The 23,252-nt window shown below is 41.9% G+C and overlaps 1 protein-coding gene across 2 annotated transcripts in view; it reads right to left on the reverse strand.

Moving 5' to 3' along the window:
* Window positions 1-17,615: 17,615 nt before the first annotated feature.
* Window positions 17,616-23,252, reverse strand: part of fbln2 (fibulin 2) — a 110,370-nt gene continuing 104,733 nt past the window's right edge. For both annotated transcript variants that reach the window (XM_017692824.2, XM_017692823.2), the window contains 2 exons: window positions 22,385-22,508; window positions 17,616-20,300 (listed from right to left, as the gene is read on the reverse strand). In XM_017692824.2, the coding sequence (XP_017548313.1) occupies window positions 19,943-20,300; window positions 22,385-22,508 (482 nt within the window). In that variant the 3' untranslated portion in view covers window positions 17,616-19,942. The remainder of the gene's footprint in view (window positions 20,301-22,384; window positions 22,509-23,252) is intronic.

The following is a 23,252-nucleotide window of genomic DNA, read 5'->3' on the forward strand; positions in this document are numbered from 1 at the left end:
TCAGGTGTAGCTGAAAAGTATGTTAGGGTGGTGCAGGACATGTATGAGGATAGTGAGCCAGTGGTGAGGTGTGCAGTTGGAGTGACAAATGGTTTCAAGGTGAAGGTAGGGCTAAATCAGGGATCAGCTTTGAGCCCCTTCTTGTTTGCAATGGTGATGAAAAGGTTGACAGATGAGGTCAGGCAGGAGGCTCCATGGACCAAGATGTTTGCAGATGACATTATAATCTGTGGTGAGAGTAGAGAGCAGGTGGAAGAGAATCTGGAGAGGTGGAGGTTTGCACTGGAGAGGAGAGGAATGAAGGTCAGTAGAGACAAGACGGAATACATGTGTGTGAATGAGAGGGAGGCAGGTGGAAAGGTGAAGATGCAAGGAGTAGAGGTCGTAAAGGTGGATGACTTCAAATATCTTGGGTCAAGCATCGAGAGCAATGGACAGTGTCGAAAAGAGGTGAAGAAGACGGTGCAGGCAGGATGGAGTGGGTGGAGACGGGTGTCAGGGCTGATGTGTGACAGAAGGATAGCAGCAACAGTGAAAGGGAAGGTTTACAAGACAGTAGTGCGTCCTGCTATGATGTATGGTTTGGAGACTGTGGCTCTGTCTAAAAGAAAGGAGGCTGAGCTGGAGGTGGCGGAGATGAAGATGCTGAGATTTTCGTTGGGAGTGACAAGGCTGGACAAGATTAGAAATGATCAGATCAGAGGGACAGTGAAGGTGGAGCAATTTGGAGATAAAGCCAGAGAGGCCAGGTTGAGATGGTTTGGACATGTGTTGAGGAGGAATAGTGGATATATTGGTCAAAGAATGTTGGAGATGGAGCTGCTGGGTAGAAGGAGAAGAGGTAGACCTCAGAGAAGGTTTATGGATGTAGTGAAGGTGGACATTGAGATGGTTGGTGTAAAAGTAGAGGAGGCAGTGGATAGGGCAAGATGGAGGCAGATGATCCGCTGTGGCGACCCCTAAAGGGAGCCGCCGAAAGAAGATTTCTCAATGGGTCTCATTCACCATTATTTTTCTTAAATTTGCTCTTGAGAAAGGTCCTGAGAAAAAGTCTACATCAGATTCATGACAGGTTCTTAAACTGCAGAACTGTTCACATCTTTGTACTCTTGAGTGTGCATAGATTCTGTTCTTATCTAAGAACAAATCCCCACTAAGAAAACATTGGTAAATGCCAGAAAAATCATGAAAACTGTGTAATTATGTTTTACAATGAAATTTCTTCTTATAAAAGTTTGGTGGATGAGGCCCATTGCTACTATGAAAGGCAGCTAACAGTAATCATTGGCTATCACTGATTAAGTGGTTCTGTCCAGTGCTGTCCATTTTTGTCTCTATATGCAATATTAATTTTAAAATCTTATTTTCTATTCATTTTGCTCTTTTTATGTTATTGTTTCGCTATCCAGGGTCAACCAGAGAAGGCTGGTTTCTCCTATTTTGAGTCTTGGTTTCTCTCTCTTGGTTCCTTTCTTCCTCTTGCTTTTAGGAGGTTTTACTTGCCATTGTTCCTCTTGGCTTGCTCACTGGGGATCAGACCTACATTTTCTGTAAAGATGCTTTGTGACAATGCCAGTTATAAAAAGTGCTATATACATAAACTTGACTTGAGTTGACTTGATAGCCTCATATGTGACTCCTGCTATCACTCTGCTACAGAGACTGTTGTTGAAAGACATGGACAAAGAGTAGGGATCAAAACTATGAAACCTACTTTACTTACAGGGGCATAAAAATGCTTTTCTGATGTGTTCTCCACTGCAGTGAGTCCTGTTAAGGTACATTGAATTCATTTACACTAACAATTTCTTAATTCTAAGTAGGTTAATCATTGTGGTATCGGTATTGCTGAGTACTAAAAAAATGAACATATACATGTACTCAGCCTGAAAAATTGACATCGGTGCATCCTTAGTTTTGATAAACTAAGCAAAATTAAGGTATAGGGTCATTCAAAGCAAAAACATTATTTTAGTCTAAAGCTCAAGCCTATGGAGCCCCACAGGTGACATCCTGTAGAAATAAAAATAATGAGTGGCCACAACTTAGTAAGGCATGGGAACAAGATAATTAAATCATGGCCATGACTTAGTATGCCATGGGAATGAGATACTAAAGCATGGCCACAACTTATTAAGATTTGGGAATGAGATTCTATTGCATGGCCATAACTTAGCAAGGCATGATCTTGTCATGGCCATGCTTTAATTTTCTCATTCACATGCTTTACTAAGTTGTGCAACATACATTACTTTACATTAATAAATTTATGCTGGATGTCACTAGCAGTGTGACACTGTGACACAGACTCTGTACAAGTCAGTTAAAAGTCCAACATGTATTTTTAACTGTGATTTTGAACCAATTTTGTAGAATAATCCATATATTCCAGGGGTGGCCAACCCGCCGCTTGCGGCCTGCACATGTGCGCACACGGCTCTTCTATTTACAATTTTATATATACATTTTTTTTTTGTTTACACTTGTAGCATACATTGTGTATTTGAGTCACTGCTTGAACATTTTCCGTGCTGGAAGAAGCCAAAATCTGTTGCCACAGTGATGCTACACCCTCGCCCCTCCCCCTGCAAGGAGAATGTCGCAGCAGAACCATGCGCTGAGCCAGGCTACTAGCTATCCAACCGCCGAAACATGACAGCATTGGGGAAATGTAAAGCCAAATCAAAATATGAAGATGAACACAAAACCTTCTTACCAGAGTGGGAGGATTTGTATTTTTTAATTGAGCGGAAAGGGAAGCTGTTCTCTTTGATATGCCAAACATCGTTATCCAATTTTAAAGCTTCCAATTTTCATTGCCACTGAAAACTTTGAAATGCCAGTCAGAGAAACAGTCTCAGTTGTTTCAGAAGTTAACAAAACAGCCAGAAATGGTCACGCTTGCATCCTATCAACTGGCATGAAAAATCGCTTGTGTTAAATAGCCATACAGCGAGGGGGAATTTGCCATTTCAATCTTATCTCCAGAAAACGAACATTTGAAACAAATGGTATCAGAGCTCCAGTTGTCCTGACATACAGTCGAACACAGAATATCAGACATTAACAGTGCAATTGAGACACAGTTATACTGTGATCTCGAGAAATTAAGTTTTGAAATCTTGAACCAAGTGAAGTTGTTCCTGGAAGCAAAACACAAAGACTATCCTGAGCTATCCCCAGTGGATTTTAGATCTGGCTTTTCTGGTGGACATGCTGCACCACTTGGACAGACTGAACCTTGGTCTCCAGGGGAAATTAAAGATGCTACCTGATGTAGTGCAGTCTTGCAATATTTGCATTTGTTAACAAACTCATGCTGTTTAAAACTCATCTTAAAAAAGGAGAACTAACACATTTCCAGTCTGTGTCAAATGCAAGTGCCCAAACAGCTAAGGTCCTAAATGGGAGAACTACACACTATGCAACACTTCTTGAAAGTCTGCAACAGAACTTTGAGGACAGATTCCATGCTTTACAGCTGAAAAGGCCACAAATTACGTTCCTTGTTAACCCTTTTGCTGCTGATTCAGACTGTTTGAAACCCCCATTGGTGACAGATGAAGCTACATCTCAAATGGAGATGATTGAACTTTTTGAAGATGACAGACTCAGGTCTGTTCTGAGTGAGGGAACCCTGGAATTTTGGAAAATCATACCTGTGGAGAAGTATACAAGTATACACTGAAGCTCCTGTCAATGTTCAGTTCAGCCTTTGTTTGTGAATCAGTATTTTCTACCCTGAAACATGTGAAATCAAAGCATCGCTCTGTTCTTACTGATACACATGTGAAAGAACTGCTTTGAGTAGCACCAACTGAATACAAGCCAGATTTGAAACAGATTGTGGAAAACAAAGAATGCCAGAAGTCCCACTAAACTCATCTACATGACAGGTAGGAAAATGGGTTTAAAAACTATAAATGATTGTGTAAATATAGCCTGTAGCTCAGAGCAGTAATGAGCATTTTTTTCTGGCTCTTGGTGTCTGAAAGGTCGCCCCTGATATATTCAATATAATCTTAAAATTTTTAAGTTAATTTTGAAGTTAATTCTGTAAACACATTTGCCAAATTAAATAATTCTGAGGCCAATTCTGATTGTAATTCATACTTGTCATACTTGCCTAAAAACCTGATTCTAATACACAAAAAATGGTACTTAACTGTCACTGCGGCAGGACCCCTCTTGTCCATGGGGTGGTTCCCTCAAGGGTACATCTCAGTACCTTAATTAAGGAAACCTAATTGTACCAAACCCTCTCCTTGGATCACCACCTTATTGTGCTGGAGGGGTTTGCGTGCTTGAATGATCTTAGGAGCTATGTTGTCTGGAGCAAAAGCTCCTGGTAGGGTCTCCCATGCCAAACTGGTCCTAGGTGACAGGTCAGACAAAGTGTGATCCATAATAACCCCTATGAAGACACAAAAACAGGACTTGTGTACCCTGCCCGGAACAGGGTTACCGGGGCCCCACCCTGGAGCCAGGCCTGGGGGAGGGGCTCGCCAGCGAGCGTCTGGTGGCCGGGCATTTACTCATGGTGCCCGGCCGGGCCCAGCCCGAAGGAGTTACATGAGTCCCCCCTCCCATCGACCCACCACCAATGGGAGGGGCAGTAGTAGGGGTTCGGTGCGTTGTGGATCGGGCAGTGTCCGAAGGCGTGGGCCTTGGCGTTCTGATCCTCGGTTGCTGAAACTGGCTTTTGGAACTTGGAACGTTGCCTCACTGGCAGCGAAGGAGCCTGAGTTGGTGCGCGAGGTTGAGAGATACCGGCTAGATATAGTCGGGCTCACCTCAACACACAGCTTGGGCTCTGGGTCCAATCTCCTTGAGAGGGGCTGGACTTTATTCTTTTCTGGAGTTGCCCATGGTGAGAGGCGGCGGGCAGGTGTGGGCTTTCTCATAGCCCCTCGACTCGGTGCCTGTATGTTGGGGTTTTCTCCGGTGGACGAGAGGGTAGCTTCCCTACGCCTTCGGGTTGGGGAACGGGTCCTGACTGTTGTCTGTGCTTATGCACCGAACAGCAGTTCAGAGTACCCAGCCTTCTTAGAGTCCTTGGGAAGGGTGCTTGAAAGTGCTCCTCCTGGAGACTCTATTGTCCTACTGGGGGACTTCAACGCTCACGTGGGCAATGACAGTGAGACCTGGAGGGGTGTGATTGGGAGGAATGGCCTCTCTGATCTGAACCCGAGTGGTGTTCAGTTTTTGGACTTCTGCGCAAACCACAGTTTGTCCATCACGAACACCATGTTTGAACACAAGGATGTCCATAAGTGCACATGGCACCAGGACACCCTAGGCCGCAGTTCAATGATTGACTTTGTAGTCGTGTCATCGGACTTGCGGCCATGTGTTTTGGACACTCGGGTAAAGAGAGGAGCTGAGCTGTCAACTGATCACCACCTGGTGGTGAGTTGGATCAGGTGGTGGGGGAAGATGCCGGTCAGACCAGGCAAGCCCAAACGCATAGTGAGGGTTTGCTGGGAACGTCTAGCAGAAGAACCTGTCAGATTGATCTTCAACTCACACCTCCGTCAGAACTTTGACCAGATATCGGGGGAGGTGGGGGACATTGACTCAGAATGGGCCATGTTCCGTTCCTCCATTGCTGAAGCGGCTGACTGTAGCTGTGGCCGTAAGGTAGTTGGTGCCTGTCGGGGCGGTAATCCTCGAACCCGGTGGTGGACACCCCAGGTGAGAGATGCCGTCAAGCTGAAGAAGGAGTCCTACCGGGCATGGTTGGCCTGTGGGACACCAGAGGCAGCTGGCAGGTATCGACAGGCCAAGCGATCTGCGGCTTCAGTTGTTGCCAAGGCAAAAACCCGTGTATGGGAGGAGTTTGGTGAGGCCTTGGAAACTGACTTTAAGTCGGCTCCGAAAAGATTCTGGCAAACCGTCAGGCGACTCAGAAGGGGAAAGCAGTGTGCCACTAGCACTGTATATAGTGGAGATGGTGTGCTGCTGACTTCGACTGAAGACGTCATTGGGCGGTGGAAGGAATACTTTGAGGACCTTCTCAATCCCACCGACACGTTCTCCAGTGAGGAGGCTGAGTCTGGGGACATGGGAATAGGCTTGTCCATTACTGAGGCCGAAGTCGCTAAGGTAGTTAAGAAGCTCCTTGGTGGCAAGGCTCCAGGGGTGGATGAGATCCGCCCTGAGTTCCTCAAGGCTCTGGATGTTGTGGGGCTGTCTTGGCTGACACGCCTTTTCAACATTGCGTGGACATCGGGGGCGGTGCCACTGGATTGGCAGACTGGGGTGGTGGTGCCTCTTTTTAAAAAAGGGGACCGGAGGGTGTGTTCCAACTACAGGGGAATCACACTCCTCAGCCTCCCTGGCAAGGTCTATGCAGGGGTACTGGAGAAGAGAGTCCGGCTTATAGTCGAACCTCGGATCCAGGAGGAACAGTGCGGGTTCCGCCCTGGTCGTGGAACACTGGACCAACTCTTCACCCTCTCCAGGATTCTGGAGGGTTCATGGGAGTTTGCCCAACCAGTCCACATGTGCTTTGTGGATCTGGAGAAGGCATTCGACTGTGTTCCCCGGGGTATTCTGTGGGAGGTGCTTCGGGAGTACGGGGTACATGGCTCTTTGCTACGAGCCATTCAGGCCCTGTACAAACGAAGCTGGAGTTTGGTTCACATAGCCGGCAGTAAGTCAGACTCGTTCCCAGTGAGAGTTGGACTCCGTCAGGGCTGCCCTTTGTCACCGATTCTATTCATAATTTTTATGGATAGAATTTCTAGGCGCAGTCAAGGGATGGAGGGTGTCCGGTTTGGTGACCTCAGGGTCACATCACTGCTGTTTGCAGATGATGTGGTCCTATTGGGGACATCAGGCCGCGAACTTCAGCTTTCGCTGGATCGGTTTGCAGCCGAGTGTGAAGCGGCTGGGATGAGAATCAGTACCTCTAAATCCGAGACCATGGTTCTCAGGCGGAAAAGGGTGGAGAGCCCTCTCTGGGTCGGGGATGGGCTCTTGCCTCAAGTGGAGGAGTTCAAGTATCTCGGGGTCTTGTTCACGAGTGATGGTACAAGGGAGCAGGAGATTGACAGGCGGATTGGTGCTGGGTCAGCAGTGATGCGGGCTCTTTACCGGTCTGTTGTGGTAAAGAAAGAGCTGAGCCATAAGGCAAGGCTCTCGATTTACCGGTCGATCTACGTTCCCACCCTCACCTTTGGTCATGAGCTTTGGGTAATGACCGAAAGAATAAGATCGCGAATACAAGCGGCCGATATGAGTTTCCTCCGCAGGGTGTCTGGACTCTCCCTTAGAGATAGGGTAAGAAGTTCAGTCATCTGGGAAGGACTCGGAGTAGAGCCGCTGCTTCTTCACGTCGAGAGGAGCCAGCTGAGGTGGCTCGGGCATCTGGTTAGGATGCCTCCTGGACGCCTCCCTCGGGAGGTGTCACAGGCGAGTCCACCTGGGAGGAGACCCCGGGGAAGACCCAGGACACGCTGGCGCGACTATATCGCCCAGCTGGCCTGGGAGCGCCTCGGAATCCCCCTTGGAGAGCTGGTGGAAGTGGCTGGGGAAAGGGAGGTCTGGGCTTCATTGCTTAGGATGCTGCCCCCGCGACCCGAACCCCGGACAAGCGGAAGATAATGGATGGATGGATGGATGGATGGATAATTGTACCAAACTACATTGAACTTATATTTTCTAAGTTGTATTGACTCCACACCCCATCTCGTCTCTAAGCTTTTTAATTTGTTGCTTTGTTTTAAAACATTAGGCTATTAAAAGGCACAGATATGTATTTTCACCTGGGAAAAACTTATTTGAGGTATGCAATTAGACCTTAAAACTATTGTGCCTTTGAGGGGACATTTACATTGTTTGAACCTTGATGAAAGAAACATGTACTTGCACAAAACCTTTATTTCTAACAGTACATGCTTGATTCTAATTGTGGCCCTGATATCTGCTTAGAAAGCCATTCTGATTCTGATTTTTTTACCACTGCCACTGCAGTTGCAGCTCCATTTGATGTGGCTGGGCACAAGCTGAGAGAGAGAAATCTGAGTGAAGTCAATGCTGTAATAAAATACAGGTGATTTGTGCTTTGACTTTAATGTTAAGCCGTGGAGCATGCAAGGGTTAAAGTTTTGCGGCCTGCGCCCTGCCCCCGCAGCATTTGAAGTGGAACGTCAGTCGATCAATCTAAAGGCACTCTCTCTCTGATGAAAGCCTTGTCGACCTGACCCAATTCACAAGACAGGTAATGACCCCCTGCCCCCCCACCACCACCAACCACCACCAGGACCTTTTATCTTCAAATTCTCATTCAGGATCAAAGGGTGGCAAATGAGTGGAGATGAATACTGCACGCGTGCCAAATCTTTTACACGCTGACACACAAAGCATCCGGAGCCTTCTGTGTCAGGCAGGCCAACTCAATTTCATTTAATCATTACCTATTTTAGGCTTTATTAATCAAACAAGGAGGGTTTGCCAATTGCCAAGTGCCCTGATGGAGGCAAATGACCTTGAAGGGAAAAAAAAATAGTGACAGTTAAACAGTTCAAATGAAGCTTGGCAGATTAAAGATGACAGTTTTGGGACAATGTCTAAGCTCAAGGATATACTAAAATTGCTTTAGAAGTACCAGAATGATAATTTACTTGCTTTATATCACGAACATGACAGAGATAAATGAATCTGTTTGGACTTGGTGGTGTTGTGTGTCATGTTGTTCTGTTCCTAGGCTGTTGGCTTTGATCTGACTCCATAAATGATAGCTTTAAGAAGACTGTCACTACTGTAGTTGTCATACCATAAATCAGTCCAGGCCTGCTATGGAGCAACACACTAAATATTTTTTACAACCACTTCTTTCTACTGTTTTCATAAACTGTTTTTAATGTTTTCCTTTCAGTGCAGTAAATTACAATGTGCTAGACTGAAGGAATACTATACAATCTAATCTTTATCTGCCACACCTGTATCATGCCGCTGATTACCACAGACAACAATGACATGTTTCCTAGAACTTACATGTGTAATATGTGCCTATTCAGTCACATTCAGTCACAATCAGTTTTTTGAATTTGAAAGTACCTGTTGCCCTTTAAATTGTGTGTTCCACAACAAATGAAGCAAAAGAAATGGCCCAAAATGACTTTTATGAAAAGTGTATTTCCATTTACTCACATTGAAAGTAGAGTAGGTTTTTTTTCCTTTTGCTGTAAAGTCATTCAATCCAAATTGAATGAATGGTTTAAGAATTACGCTAATTTTATATATAGATACCCCCCACGCATATACACTTGCCTCCTGTGGGGTGTTCTTGGTCTGGTCAAATTTTGTGAAGTGTCTTTGTTCAGCAGGGACAGAATTCTTCTGTCATCCACTACCAGTTGTTCTCTGTTTTCTTCCAGGCCTTGTGCTGTTTTTGAATTTACCAGATTTAACAGTGTGTTCTTTCTTTTTAAGAATGAACCAAATAGTTGAGTTGGTGACACTAAATTTTTGTGTTATCTCTCTAATGGGTTGAATTTATTGGCAGTGACCACTCTTTTGGACTTTATGTTGACATAAAGTTTGGATCAATTTGGAAAGTCCAAATTGCTGATCTGGTCAAAACAATTAACTTAAGAAGTCACATAATTAATTATTTAAGGTCCACCTCTGTGCAAAGCGTCACATGATCTCTCATTTACATTTACAGCATTTAGCAGAGGTTCTTATCCAGAGGTTCTTATCCACTTACAAATGTGATTTGTTGTCTACTCAGAGAATCTATGTTTGCTAGTTAAATAGTTTAGACTAAAAGCTGCTCCTTAGCTCAGATATTGCTAGAAACAAAAGCCTATGTTGATATCTAGAGAAAAACAATCTGAATTAGACAATACAATACAATACATTTCAATACTTATATTAGTGCTCACTTAAGTGCTGTATAAAGAGATTTGTCTTCAGACTGCATTTGAAGGTCGTGAGAGACCCTGCTGCTCACACAGCCAGTGGGTCTTCATTCCACCACCTGGGTCCCAGGACAGAGAAGAGACTTGATACTCGTTTTCCATGCATCTTGAAGGGTAAAGCTGAGCTGTACTTGAAGTTCAAAGGGCTCGAGGAACAGTTTGAGTTTTGACCATTGCCATTAGGTAGGAGGGGGCTGGTCCATTTTAAGCAAGCATCAGGGTTTTAAATCTGATGCGTGCAGCTACAGGATCCCAGTGAAGGGAGCGCAGCAGTGGAGTGACGTGAATGAACTCTGAACAGTGATGCTGCATTTTGGATGAGTTGCCTGATGGCCTACATAGGAAGACCTTGCCTTAAGTTGCAGTGGTCAAGCCTTGAGATGACAAGAGATTGAACAAGCACCTGGGTGGCCTCTTGAGAGAGAAAGTCACATGATGTCAGTATAAATACACCTGATGTGCAATGTCCTTGAGTCTGCAACACCACTAGGCAAATGACATAAAGAACATAAAGGTCTCCAAACAAGTCACAAGCCTGTTGTGGAGAAGTCCAGATCAGGTTGCATATAAAATTATTTCAAACTTTGAAAATCCCTTGGAGCACCATTAAATCCATTGGAATGAAAAGAATATGGTGTCGCTACAATCCTGATAAGAGTAGGCCACCCACCAAAATTCACAGACCAGGCAAGAAGGGCATTAAAGAGAGATTTAACAAAGACACTAAAAGTAACACTGAAGGAGCTGCTAAGATACTCTGTGATACTCTCTAAAATCATCAGCTGTACAAGGGAAAACTCAATAGTCCTTTTCAGTAATTTAATCAGAAAGAAAAAGTTGCAGTGAACATTCTATAGAAGACATGTCAGTATCCCTGCCTTTGGACAAGACACAACCATTTACACTGATTAAAATTATGAACAGCTAATGCTGTTTGAAAACTAAAACTAGCTAGCAGAAACAGTTCAAAAACTATTTATATAATCTTCATGAATGAAATATGAAGCTTACAGAGTAGTTTCTGACTGACAATTACATTATCTCCAGTACTGTTTATGACAAAGTTGATTAAGGTAATATTGCAAATTCATTCTATGAAGCTAGTCTCTCCTCTGCAAGAACAACTTACATGGAATTTAACTCTTTCCAATTACAGTGAATATACAGTCTTATGAAAAAAGGTTTGTTGTTTCATTTATTTCCTATATGAAACATCCTCTACATTGTAAAAAAAGAAAAAAATGTGTCATTTCAACCCTTGTGTTGTTGGTGTTTATGTTTTTGTTACTCAGTGGTCTGGTGGACCCACCGCATTATTGGTTTTGTAAATCAATGCAGTCATAAGTATATATATATATATATGTGTGTATATACACTGCTCAAAAAAATAAAGGGAACACATAAACAACACAATATAACTCCAAGTAAATCAAAGTTCTGTGAAATCAAACTGTCCACTTAGGAAGCAACACTGATTGACAATCAATGTCACATACTGTTGTGCCACTGGAATAGACAACAGTTGGAAATTATTGGCAATTAGCAAGACACACTCAATAAAGGAGTGGTTCTGCAGGTGGGGACCACAGACCACTTCTCAGTACCGATGCTTTCTGGCTGGCTGGTTTTTGGTCACTTTTGAATGTTGGTGGTGCTTTCACACTCGTGGTAGCATGAGACGGACTCTACAACCCACACAAGTGGCTCAGGTAGTGCAGCTCATCCAGGATGGCACATCAATGCAAGCTGTGGCAAGAAGGTTTGCTGTGTCTGTCACCGTAGTGTCCAGAGGCTGGAGGTGCTACCAGAAGACAGGCCAGTACACCAGGAAACGTGGAGGAGGCCGTAGGAGGGCAACAACCCAGCAGCAGGACCGCTACTTCCACCTTTGTGCAAGGAGGAACAGGAGGAGCACTGCCAGAGCCCTGCAAAATGACCTCCAGCAGGCCACAAATGTGCATGTGTCTGCACAAATGGTTAGAAACCGACTCCATGAGGATGGTATGATGGTCCGACGTCCACAGATGGGGGTTGTGCTCACAGCCCAACACCGTGCAGGACGCTTGGCATTTGCCAGAGAACAACAGGATTGGCAAATTCACCACTGGCGCCCTGTGCTCTTCACAGATGAAAGCAGGTTCACACTGAGCACATGTGACAGACGTGACAGAGTCTGGAGATGACGTGAAGAGCGACCTGCTGCCTGCAACATCCTTCAGCATGACCGGTTTGGCAGTGGGTCAGTAATGGTGTGGGGTGGCATTTCTTTGGAGGGCCGCACAGCCCTCCATGTGCCTGCCAGAGGTAGCCTGACTGCCATTAGGTACCAAGATGAGATCCTCAGACCCCTTGTGAGACCATATGCTGGCGCGGTTGGCCCTGGGTTCCTCCTAATGCAGGACAATGCTAGACCTCATGTGGCTGGAGTGTGTCAGCAGTTCCTGCAAGATGAAGGCATTGAAGCTATGGACTGGCCTGCCCGTTCCCCAGACCTGAATCCGATTGATCACATCTGGGACATCATGTCTCGCTCCATCCACCAACGCCATGTTGCACCACAGACTGTCCAGGAGTTGGCGGATGCTTTAGTCCAGGTCTGGGAGGAGATCCCTCAGGAGACCATCTGCCACCTCATCAGGAGCATGCCCAGGCATGGTAGGGAGGTCATACAGGCACGTGGAGGCCACACACAATACTTAGCCTCATTTTGACTTGTTTTAAGGACATTACATCAAAGTTGGATCAGCCTGTAGTGTGTTTTTCCACTTTAATTTTGTGTGTGACTCCAAATCCTGGCCTCCATTGGTTAATAAATTTGATTTCCATTGATGATTTTTGTGTGATTTTGTTGTCAGCACATTCAACTTTGTACAGAACAAAGTATTCAATGAGAATATTTCATTCATTCAGATCTAGGATGTGTTATTTGAGTGTTCCCTTTATTTTTTGAGCAGTATATATATATATATATATGCATATACTATACATATGCAGTCAATACTATATATTTAAAACATCACAAGCCAGTATAGGGTTCTCCGTTAGCAGCTGTAGCCAGTCAGCAGTATGTCCATACTGTCCACCCTGACACAGACGCACATATATACAAACACACACTAACGGCAGGCTATGTAGGAGGACAACAGAGTGAAGGGATGCAGCACTTCCACATTTTTATTCCCTGTGGGATCACCCCAACACCACGTGTAATATAAATGTGTAGGGGTGTATACAGTGTGAAGTCATTGAAAAAACATGTACACTTAAAACTTAAAAAGTGTTTGGGCTGCCTTAGAATTTTTATTTATTTGAACTTCAAATAATATTTGTGTGGGCATAAAACTTTACTTTAAGACAGCCTGAGTAGCTTTTTGAGTTAATTTTTTTTAAGTATACAGGGGCAAACTTAAAAATGCCACTTTTGGCAAACTTTAGTGTATAATTTTATTTTTCTTTAACATACTGGAAAAAATGATCTAAAATACAAAATATGCCATAACATTTGCCACATTTCACATTTTTTTCCCATGATATGTTCAACTCAGCAAATGAACAGTAATTGTGCAGTAAATGTGCAGAAGTGTGTTCCCTGTAGAGGATATGATTTATTTATTTTCCCTTGAGAATAACAAATCATTTGACCACAGCCACCCAAACCTTCCCATACTACTATAAGTTTGTTTAGAATCACAGCTTTTCAGTTCTTCAATAAATGCAGAGAAACATGTTGAAATCATTGTCTGTGCTAATCACCCGTAGGTTACAGATCTAGCAGATAGTAACTGAAAAACACTGGAGTTTTCCTTTAACCATTAACAGTCTCAGGGTTCAGAAAAAAACATACTATAACAGCCATTTAAAGAAAAAAGCAGTACTTATCTAAAGATTCATAACTTCCTGTGAGCATCTTTATCAGCAGAACAGTCACAGTGCTTGGGCTGAGCGCTTGATTTCCTGGAACATGGAGACATATATTTAGCTCTTTAGTGATAAAGAGCGCAGAGGGAAGAGGATAATCAGTCAAAAGCTACAGGCTCCTACAACTGTGTAGGACGCCACCTGAATGGCCGGAAGTGTTTGAGGTTCAATTCTGGCAGAGGAGGGAAAGGACCACCCCCATGGCTCGCTCTAATGGAACATGCTGCATCTATCTGTAGCTTTGAGGAATGAGCACATTCACCCCACACTGAGAGAAGTGCTGAGGCTGCCTTTAGCGTTTATGCTCCACAGCCTTGGCAAGACAATCAGCCAGCATCTTCAGTCAGTAACGCTAAAAAGCAGCTTCGAAACATTTGCCTGTTAGGCATTTTCTGTATAGATTTATTTTCACTGTTTTTATGTTGTTTTGGTTGGGAATTTTGTGCCGACTTTTAGCAGCATTTTAATGGACGAAAGGTACTACATGAACAAAGTTAATATAAAATAATTAGTTAAATTAATAACAATAAAATAATGACAAATTAGTATCTTCACCCATATAGAATTCAATGTCCTGCTGTAGGCTCTGGTAAATAATGAATAATAAAACAACATTTTAAACAATATATTTCTAAAATATGCTAAATAATAGCCTACAATATTTATTGTTACCCTCTATCTGTAGGCCCTGATAAATTAATAAATAAATACATTGTTTAAATATAATATTATTGATAAGCTACTCTATACATGATGGCAAACATGATTATTGTATTTTTTTTTCTATATACTTCATCTAGTCATGGTATATACACTCACCGGCCACTTTATTAGGTACAGTTGTTCAATTGCTTCTTAACACAAATAGCTAATCAGCCAATTACATGGCCACTACTTAATGCATTTAGGCATGTAGAGGTGGTCAAGACAACTTGCTGAAGCGCAAACCGAGCATCAGAATGGGGAAGAAAGGAGATTTAAGTGGTTTTGAACGTGGCGAGGTTGTTGGTGCCAGACGGGCTGGTCTGAGTATTTCAGAAACTGCTGATCTACTGGGATTTTCATGCACAACCATCTCTAGGGTTTACAGAGAATGGTCAGAAAAAGAGAAAATATCCAGTGAGCGGCAGTTGTGTGGACGAAAATGCCTTGTTGATGTGAGAGGTCAGAGGAGAGTGGGCAGACTGGTTCGAGATGACAGAAAGGCAACAGTAACTCAAATAACCAACCAAAATCTCTGAGGAATGTTTCCAACAACTCGTTGAAAGTATGTCATGAAGAATTAAGGTGGTTCTGAAGGCAAAATGGGGTCCATCCTTTTACTAGCAAGGTGTACCTAATAAAGTGATCGTTGACTGTATATTATAATCAAAATAATAATATACATAACATAAATAACATTTTATGTCAAATATGAGCATATCGCTGTTGTTGGATCAAAACCTTGTATCTTCAAAATGGTAACTTTACACACAGTATATAGGACCACAGGTTCTTTCAGGTCATGTAAAAAAAAAAAAAATGACAAAAATGGAGATTTCAGGTTTTGTTTCCAACATCAGCGATATATATATTTAAGTTATATTATATTATTTAATCATTCATCTAATTATAATATTATTATAACTATACTGTTATGATAGGCCATGAGTAATAAAAATAATAATGAAAAATAGCAAAACAGTATTATTAATATGCTAAATATAATGACAATGAATTTTCCACAGTGTCTTATCATAGGCTTATATATTTGCCTCAGTGTAGAACAGCAATGCATTTACTATACACGTTCCCTATTAAACCTCTAAAGTCAGAGAGACTTTTCAAACAGGCTTGTGATTTAACTCTGATTTAGTATAGCGCCATTAAGCTGACGTATCACATTAACACTCATTCCATTTAGTAAGGCTGCAGTTGGAGGTTATCTGTGGTGCTCTGTGTAACCCACATGGCTTTTGTGCTGGCTTTGAACGCTGCACACCCTTTTCCGATACTGACACAATAGGAGGGAGTGATGAGTAGCCTTTAGGGTGGACCAGAGAGTGATAGCATGGGGTCTGATCAGGACTTCAGTGGGAGGCATGAGTAGAAGGCTTACTTCGTTTTTTTAAAAACAGTTGCTTTTCCACTGAGTCTGTGATAAGATAAGCTTGACCTTCAGGGTCAACAAGGGTCAGCTGTGAAAGTACCCCTAAATGTGTAATTTAAGCTATTGAAAATGTCTATATTCAATCATAATCTGCACTCAAAATATGCTTTGTAATTAGTTACGTCATCCTGGATGATCAGTGTGATTTATATAGATTGATATTTTGGGTCAAATAAAGTTATCAGGTTCTCCATTGAAAACTGAGACTTTATTAGTACATCCGTATAAAATGACTGAAGGGGTGGTAGGAATGAGCTTGATGTCACAAAATAGGCTTGAACCTATCATGGCCCAGTACACTACATTTTTGCTAATTAAAGCACAACAGTTTATCTATAGAACTTGTGCACGCTAACTTAGACCAGCTATTGTTAGTGATTACTAACAATTAGTTTTTTGTTTGGTTAGTTTGTACACAGCAGTTAGCTAATGGCAGACCACGACTTTTAGATCTAGGCCTTCGGGCCAGCTTGGGCCGTAAATATCTAAATTCAGTCAAAATGAGAAATGACACCTCATGATTATGCTCATTTCTGCTGGCAATCCAGCACTAAGATTTAAACAATTAACATTAACATTTGTTGGCCATCCTAGATTAAATCCAGACATCTGAAGCTTGTAAATAATTAATGTTTTACATGTAAAACCTTGTAACAGACTTATTAACATTTAAACAATGGCATCGACACTGCAAAGCACTTTTAAGGTCATCTAAAAGCGACAGTTAGGTGACTTAACATTTGCAGTTATCACACTGATGTCCTCTCATTATTAAATATGTAGTACTATGATAGGTTCTATTTAGTGTATATAGGTTAATTTAGTGATGTCAAAAACCTCTTAAAAGAGCTCATATGTAGCAACTTATCAGTAATTTTATATTTTTGAGCTTTTGACAAAGGAAAATTAGCACTGTGGTAAAACATTTGACCCAAATATCAACCTATTTAAACAATTTATTTGGTTAATTCTATAGAGTTGTATGCGAAAGTTTGTCCCCTCCCATCAAGTTGCACATTTTCTTGATTTTCTAGGAGAAAATTTGTATACATTTTTTACCCGGAGCCAAACTTAAATGTTACATTTTAGTGCACAATTTCTATTTATATGTTGACATCAATAATAAAATAATAAAAATCTTTTGCCACTTTTACACAGACTGCATTCAATATGTTAAATTCAGCAAATAAACAGTAACAATGCATTACATTTGCAGAACTGTGTTCTCTGTAGATAATGTTTTAACATATTTTCACATAGAAAATCAACAAAATGTGTCATTTGGCCAGGGACACAAAAACCTTTGCATAAAAAAGTATTTTGTTGTAACCACACTGCAGCTGGGAGGCAGAAGGCACGCTGGATTGGATTGCTGATTAGTGCTGATCATTTGCAAAACTTTAATCTAACAGTATACATAAAACTAAACTACAACTAAAATAAAAATGTAGTACTGTGTTTTATATTGTCGACTTACAGCCCATTTTGAAAAAACAAGAGCCTGAAAATGAACAGTTCTGCTTTTCACCACCAGGTGGTACTCTGTAGCTGTTTCAGAGAAGCAAGCCTTCCAAAGAGTAACTTCCAAAATCTGCAACAAATCACTCCTGCACTATATGTACTCAGTCTTTGTCATTGTTTTATTGATCCAATGTTGATTTATGTCATTCGGCTTGTACAATGACTTAAAAAGTTCCAAATGAAGTGTGTCTTTTTCAAGACTGATGTGAAGAGATGATCTAATGCTTTCCACCCTGAGAGATATAGATAATACATATAAACAAGCCCAGTAAGAGAAAATAACATATACATACAAAAATCTTTAAAACAGCTGAACCTCCTCAGTGCTGATTTGGAGCTCACACGTATTTACAGTGTGAATGTCAAATGCGTGTGGATTTGCGCTAAAAGATACAGACAGAGCAAGCCACTTACAAATGTGACATAAAAATATCATACATCCTTTCAACTGCAAAACGTTTATCACAGTGATTTCAAAAGATGCAACATTACCCTTGATGAACTTGAGAATGAAGTGCTGTCAATGCTCAGTTGAAGTGTTTATAATGATGCAGCTCATTACATTTTTGAGAATACAGTAAGTGATTTCAAATGAGCTGGAAACTCATATAGGCTGAAGTGAAGCACCGTGAGAGTTAGACATGAGGACTGGGAAACATAGCTGTTGTAAAAAATTAATGAGGTGTTATAAAAAGCGAAAGTTTTGAGCATTCAAGATAAAATTGGTACAGTATAAATAACATCTGGCGGAGGGTATTTTTAATTCTTTAAAGAAGAAATTTTGCTCAAAAGCTAACAGTCTCTGCAGTCCCAGATTCCCTGTTTGTCCCCAGCTCTAACACAAGCTGTTAGATTCCTGTTGGTCAAAAACAGTTCCAACATTTTGGTAAGATACCTTCAAAACAAAATCTGTTCAGCAAACAGAGACACTTGCAAACTGACAGCTAGCGAGTCACTCTGACTCTCCAGCTTAGCACCATTAATCAGTGGTTCTCCAGTCCTGGGGAGCCATTGCCCTACACTGTTTAAAGACATTCCCTGCCCAACGCATCTAATCCAGCCCAAAAAGGACTAGAAGATCTGCCGATCAGCGAGGTTATATTAATCTAGCACCTGACCTACTTAATAGAGCTTGGAATATTCCAACCCTGATGGAACTTGACTGATCATATTGTGGTTTAGCTGTCATTTCTCAAATTTGTGTCAGGCTCTGGTTGGGTTCAAATTTCACATTTGGACCACTTTAAAAAGATTGTATCCTGCACTTCTCCCTTCTTTAGTTTTCTTCTTATGTCTTCACTGCTCTACCACTAATCGCTTTTTAATCTGGCACGCTGGAGTTGCCCTTCAATACTAAAGTCCCAAGGGCCATGTTCATGAGAAAATGGGACATAAACAGTAAATCGATTCAGGAAAATACAGTCTGGTGCAGCCAAAATGATGTTTGTTTGACCTAAATATTTTTGATATATGCTCAATATCTTTTATGTACAGAAATGTAGGTTTAATATTAAACAAGTGAAACCAACATCTCACTATATCAGCACCGCACAGCATGAGAACAGTGTGGTACAGAAAGGCCACTTCTTTAATTTCACCTTCTTGTATCTGCACTCTTTGTCCATTTTATCAGCTCCACAATTACAGACTGCATTCCCTCTGTTTCCTGCATTCTTTATTAGTCCCCTTTTTACCTTGTTCTTCAGTGATCAGGACTCCCACAGAGCAAGCATTTGAATGTTGGATCATTTTTAGCACGGCATAACATTGAGGTAGTGGTGGCCTGCTAGTGTGTGCTGTGATGGTATGAGAAAAGTCCATCAACCAAAAATACCCAATCAACAGTGTCCTGTGGGCAGCATCCTGTGACGACTGATGAAGCAACACAAACTGTGCAGCAGCTGATAAGCTATTGTCTCTGACTCTGCATCTACAAGGTGGGCCAACATAATAGACATGTCTACAAGAGTGGACAGTAAGTGCACACATTGTTTAACTCAGCAGCACTGCTGTGTCTGATCTACTCAAACCAGCGCAACACACACTAACAAGCCACCACCACGTCAGTGTCACTGCAGTGCCGAGAATAATCCACCAATCATATAATACTGGTTTCTTGCTGTTCCAGTGGGAGTCCTGACCTTTAAAGAACAGGGTATAGGAGTCTAACAAAGCATGCAGACAAACAGTTGAAAATCCAATATTCTTGGCTTGGAAATCTTCCATGTTTCTGAATACAAAACACTTGAATACAGATGTAATTACAACTTTCCAGGTAAAGCCTGCAGAACCACAGTTGGGCAACTCCAGGCTTGATGACTGCTTGACAAGCTTAACTGAAACAGTGCAGGGCAGTGGGAGCCCAGGACTGGAGCTGACAACCACTGTCATAAATCATCTATGTGGTGTGATAGAGAGTTTGATTTCACATGGAGTGCGCTGTTATAAAGACATAGATGCGTGCGAGGAAAGTGGTGAAAGTGCCCTGGCGCAGGAGCTTCATCTCCACATCGATGAAGAAGTCCCGCGGGCCATGGATCTGCCGCTGCAGGTACACAGCACCAGTGAAGCTGTTGAGCCGCCGGGTGCTGAAGTAGCCCTCCTCATTCCCCCGCGGGATGCTGATGATGATGTTATCACCTGAATAGACCGGAGACGGGCCAATCCGGAAGATCTGCGCTGGGATGACAATGTTGGTCTGGAAGCTGAGCTGGTAGTAGGTGATTCGCAGAGGCATGTTCTGACAATTCTGGAAACTGGGGCAGCTTGTACGCTCACAGCGTCTAAAACACACACACAGGATGTTATGATAACAATGAGAACAGAAAAATATTTTTTCATTGTTTCTGGTCTTGTCTATAACATCAGCTACCACAGCACTTGGACCACAGGTAGTGCAGAGATACAACTGCATTACCTTAAACTTCAAATATGTCTTTAATAGCATGTTCCTGGCAGGCCAAAAACTTGTACACAAATACATTTTGTCTGCCTTAAAAGGGGAGCTTAAAGGTAATATAATCAGCAAAACTTATTTCTATAAGACAAGTATAGCTATAACTAGTCAAATTAGAGTTGAGAGTTGACCACTCTTCGGTCACTATAGGAAAGACCCCTACTTTGAAGTTCCACCTTGTTGGTTAAAAATTGTACCCCATCTGTTTGATGCACAATTTGTCAACTTTTCATTAATGCTCAGTTTCTGACCTTTTGGCTGGATATTTGGAACACCAAGAATACAAAGTGCTTGATAGCCTCATACAAGCAATGCACACACTACCACGCCACTATGTCAGTGTCACTGCTGTGCTAAAAATGGTCCCCCATCTAAATAATATCTGGTCAACAAAGGCAGTCTTGAAACTGAAACAGAAACTGACCAGCGATGAATGGCCTGGAGGGGGCTGATTAACTGAGCAAGTGTATATGTGCTACAGTCTGTAATTGTAGACCTCTACAGAGGACCTACTGTACACCTATGTAGAGCTAATAAAGTGACTATTGGGTTAAAGAAGATGTTTCTAAAAAGTGGAGGGTAAGTAGAAGTGCTACCTGTTGCCTAATCAACACAGGGCATAAATAGGCCTCATTCATCAACCATTCTTGCGAAGAAATCTCTTCTTGAAACCCACTTACTCAGATTCTGACAGTTCACTGATATTATTTAAGAATAAAATTCTCTCAGTATTTTTCATAATAAAATGAATTCTCCTTGCTGATATTGAACCCATTTTAAAATATTAAGTTCCGAAAAAAAAAATCTCAAAATGTTTAAGGAGGTTGATTATTATGTTTCTACTAGGCTCTACCCAGAACGATAAGCAAGTTGATGAGTGAGTAAGTGATTGAGTAGGCCCAACCAATAAATCATTTGGCTAATAATACTGGACGACAGGCATGAAAAGCATGCCAAGAAAACACCAATATGAAATTTTAAAATGTCATTTAAGAAAACATTCGGCAATGAAGCCATATTGAACAGCTGTTTATTGAGTGTTTTTTCATATCTGAAAACTGATAATCCCATTTGACTACAGACAGTTATATCTGTCATTAAAACACTGTCTAAATAATCCTGTTGGAGCTTCTTTACTTTTGACCATATAAAATTATATCAGCCAACATTATCAAGTTGTAACTTTTTAACTCCTTAAAATCAGCATCATATTATGACAAAATGTTCATATCAATTGGACCTCAGCTTCTAGCACTGTAGGTATATCTGATCTGTGTGTTGCAGGGGGCTGTGTGTCCTCATGAGACTGTATAGGCGTGTTTGTCAGAAGCCCCATTTGATCAGAAGCAGTTGCCTTCATCTCTCAGTCTAATGAAAATCGTGCTCCAGCAGGGCCGAGCTCAATAAACCTGTCACAGGCATGGATTTCCTTACTTAACAAGGCCATTTCAGAAACACACAGGACCAGAGAGTCATAACACACACACACACACACACACACACACACACACACACACACACACACACACACACACACACACACACACACACACACACACACACACTGCCCATCAAAGGTTTGGGGATATCTAGTTTCTTAAATGCTTTTATTCAAATAAACATTTTGTCAGTTTGCAAAAAACACATCATATTAATGACTAAGCAGATTTGTTTTAATTTGCATTTTTTTCTGCCAAACTTTCATAAATGCGCATGAAATTTGTGAAATGTTTAAATGGAAATCTGGCTGCTGAAACCAAATTTTTAGAATGCAATGCTAAAACTCTTTCTTATTCAGCATTTTCACTTATGTATAAGCTGCTGGTGTCCTGCTGTGTATGTGCATAAAGATAACTGACCATAAATAAAAAACATCATAAAACATAAAACAAAACAAAAAAAATCACTCACGTGTCCGACACTTTCCTGTAGTTCTCAGGGCATGTAAAGGACAGACAACGGAAACTGCCCTGGATGTTGTAGCATGTTTGTGTGGCCGAACAGTTGTGTACTCCAGTGGCACATTCATCAATGTCTGGAACAGCACAGAAAATGTAATAGTCAGATGTAAAGAGTTTAGATGTAAAGAGAGTGTTGATGAAATTACAGCCTGTTTATCAAATATTTCCAGTTCTTCTGACTGGAAATTCAGCTTACAGCAGTGCAACCCAACCAATTCATGTTGAACTGATGAGGAGTGTGTTGCTACTGCAGACAGTATGCAGCAGAGTTATTAGAGTGTAAGCTATGGGGAAAACAATTAAATGGTGTATTGTTTGTGGCTGTCAGAAAGCTAGCAGATCCAAAGGATTCAAGAGGACATCCAAATAACTGCATGATGCTCTGGACTACATTTTGAATGAGGCACAACATAGTGCAGCCAATTAGAACATTTACATATATCAGTCTTAGAGGGCCCAGATCATTAGAGAACAAAATTTCCTCTCTTAATTGATATAAAATGGCATGGTATAGTGTGTCACCATCATAAAATTTCAAACTTCAAACATTCAAACATTGGAAACTAAACTGCAAAAACGGCATGTTTTGAATTGATCCACCTATTTAACCAACAACAAGTTTTAAGGAGTGTTTCAGCCTGGACTGCTTTTTGAATTAGGCACAACATAGTTCAGTCAGGCGGCACGGTGGTGTGGTGGTTAGCGCTGTCGCCTCACAGCGAGGAGGGCCTGGGTTCGATTCCCCGGCCAGGCGGCCAGGGTCCTCTCTGTGTGGAGTTTGCATGTTCTCCCCGTGTCTGCGTGGGTTTCCTCCGGGT

Source organism: Pygocentrus nattereri, chromosome 21, assembly GCF_015220715.1.
Source record: "Pygocentrus nattereri isolate fPygNat1 chromosome 21, fPygNat1.pri, whole genome shotgun sequence".
NCBI classification, from domain to species: domain Eukaryota; kingdom Metazoa; phylum Chordata; class Actinopteri; order Characiformes; family Serrasalmidae; genus Pygocentrus; species Pygocentrus nattereri.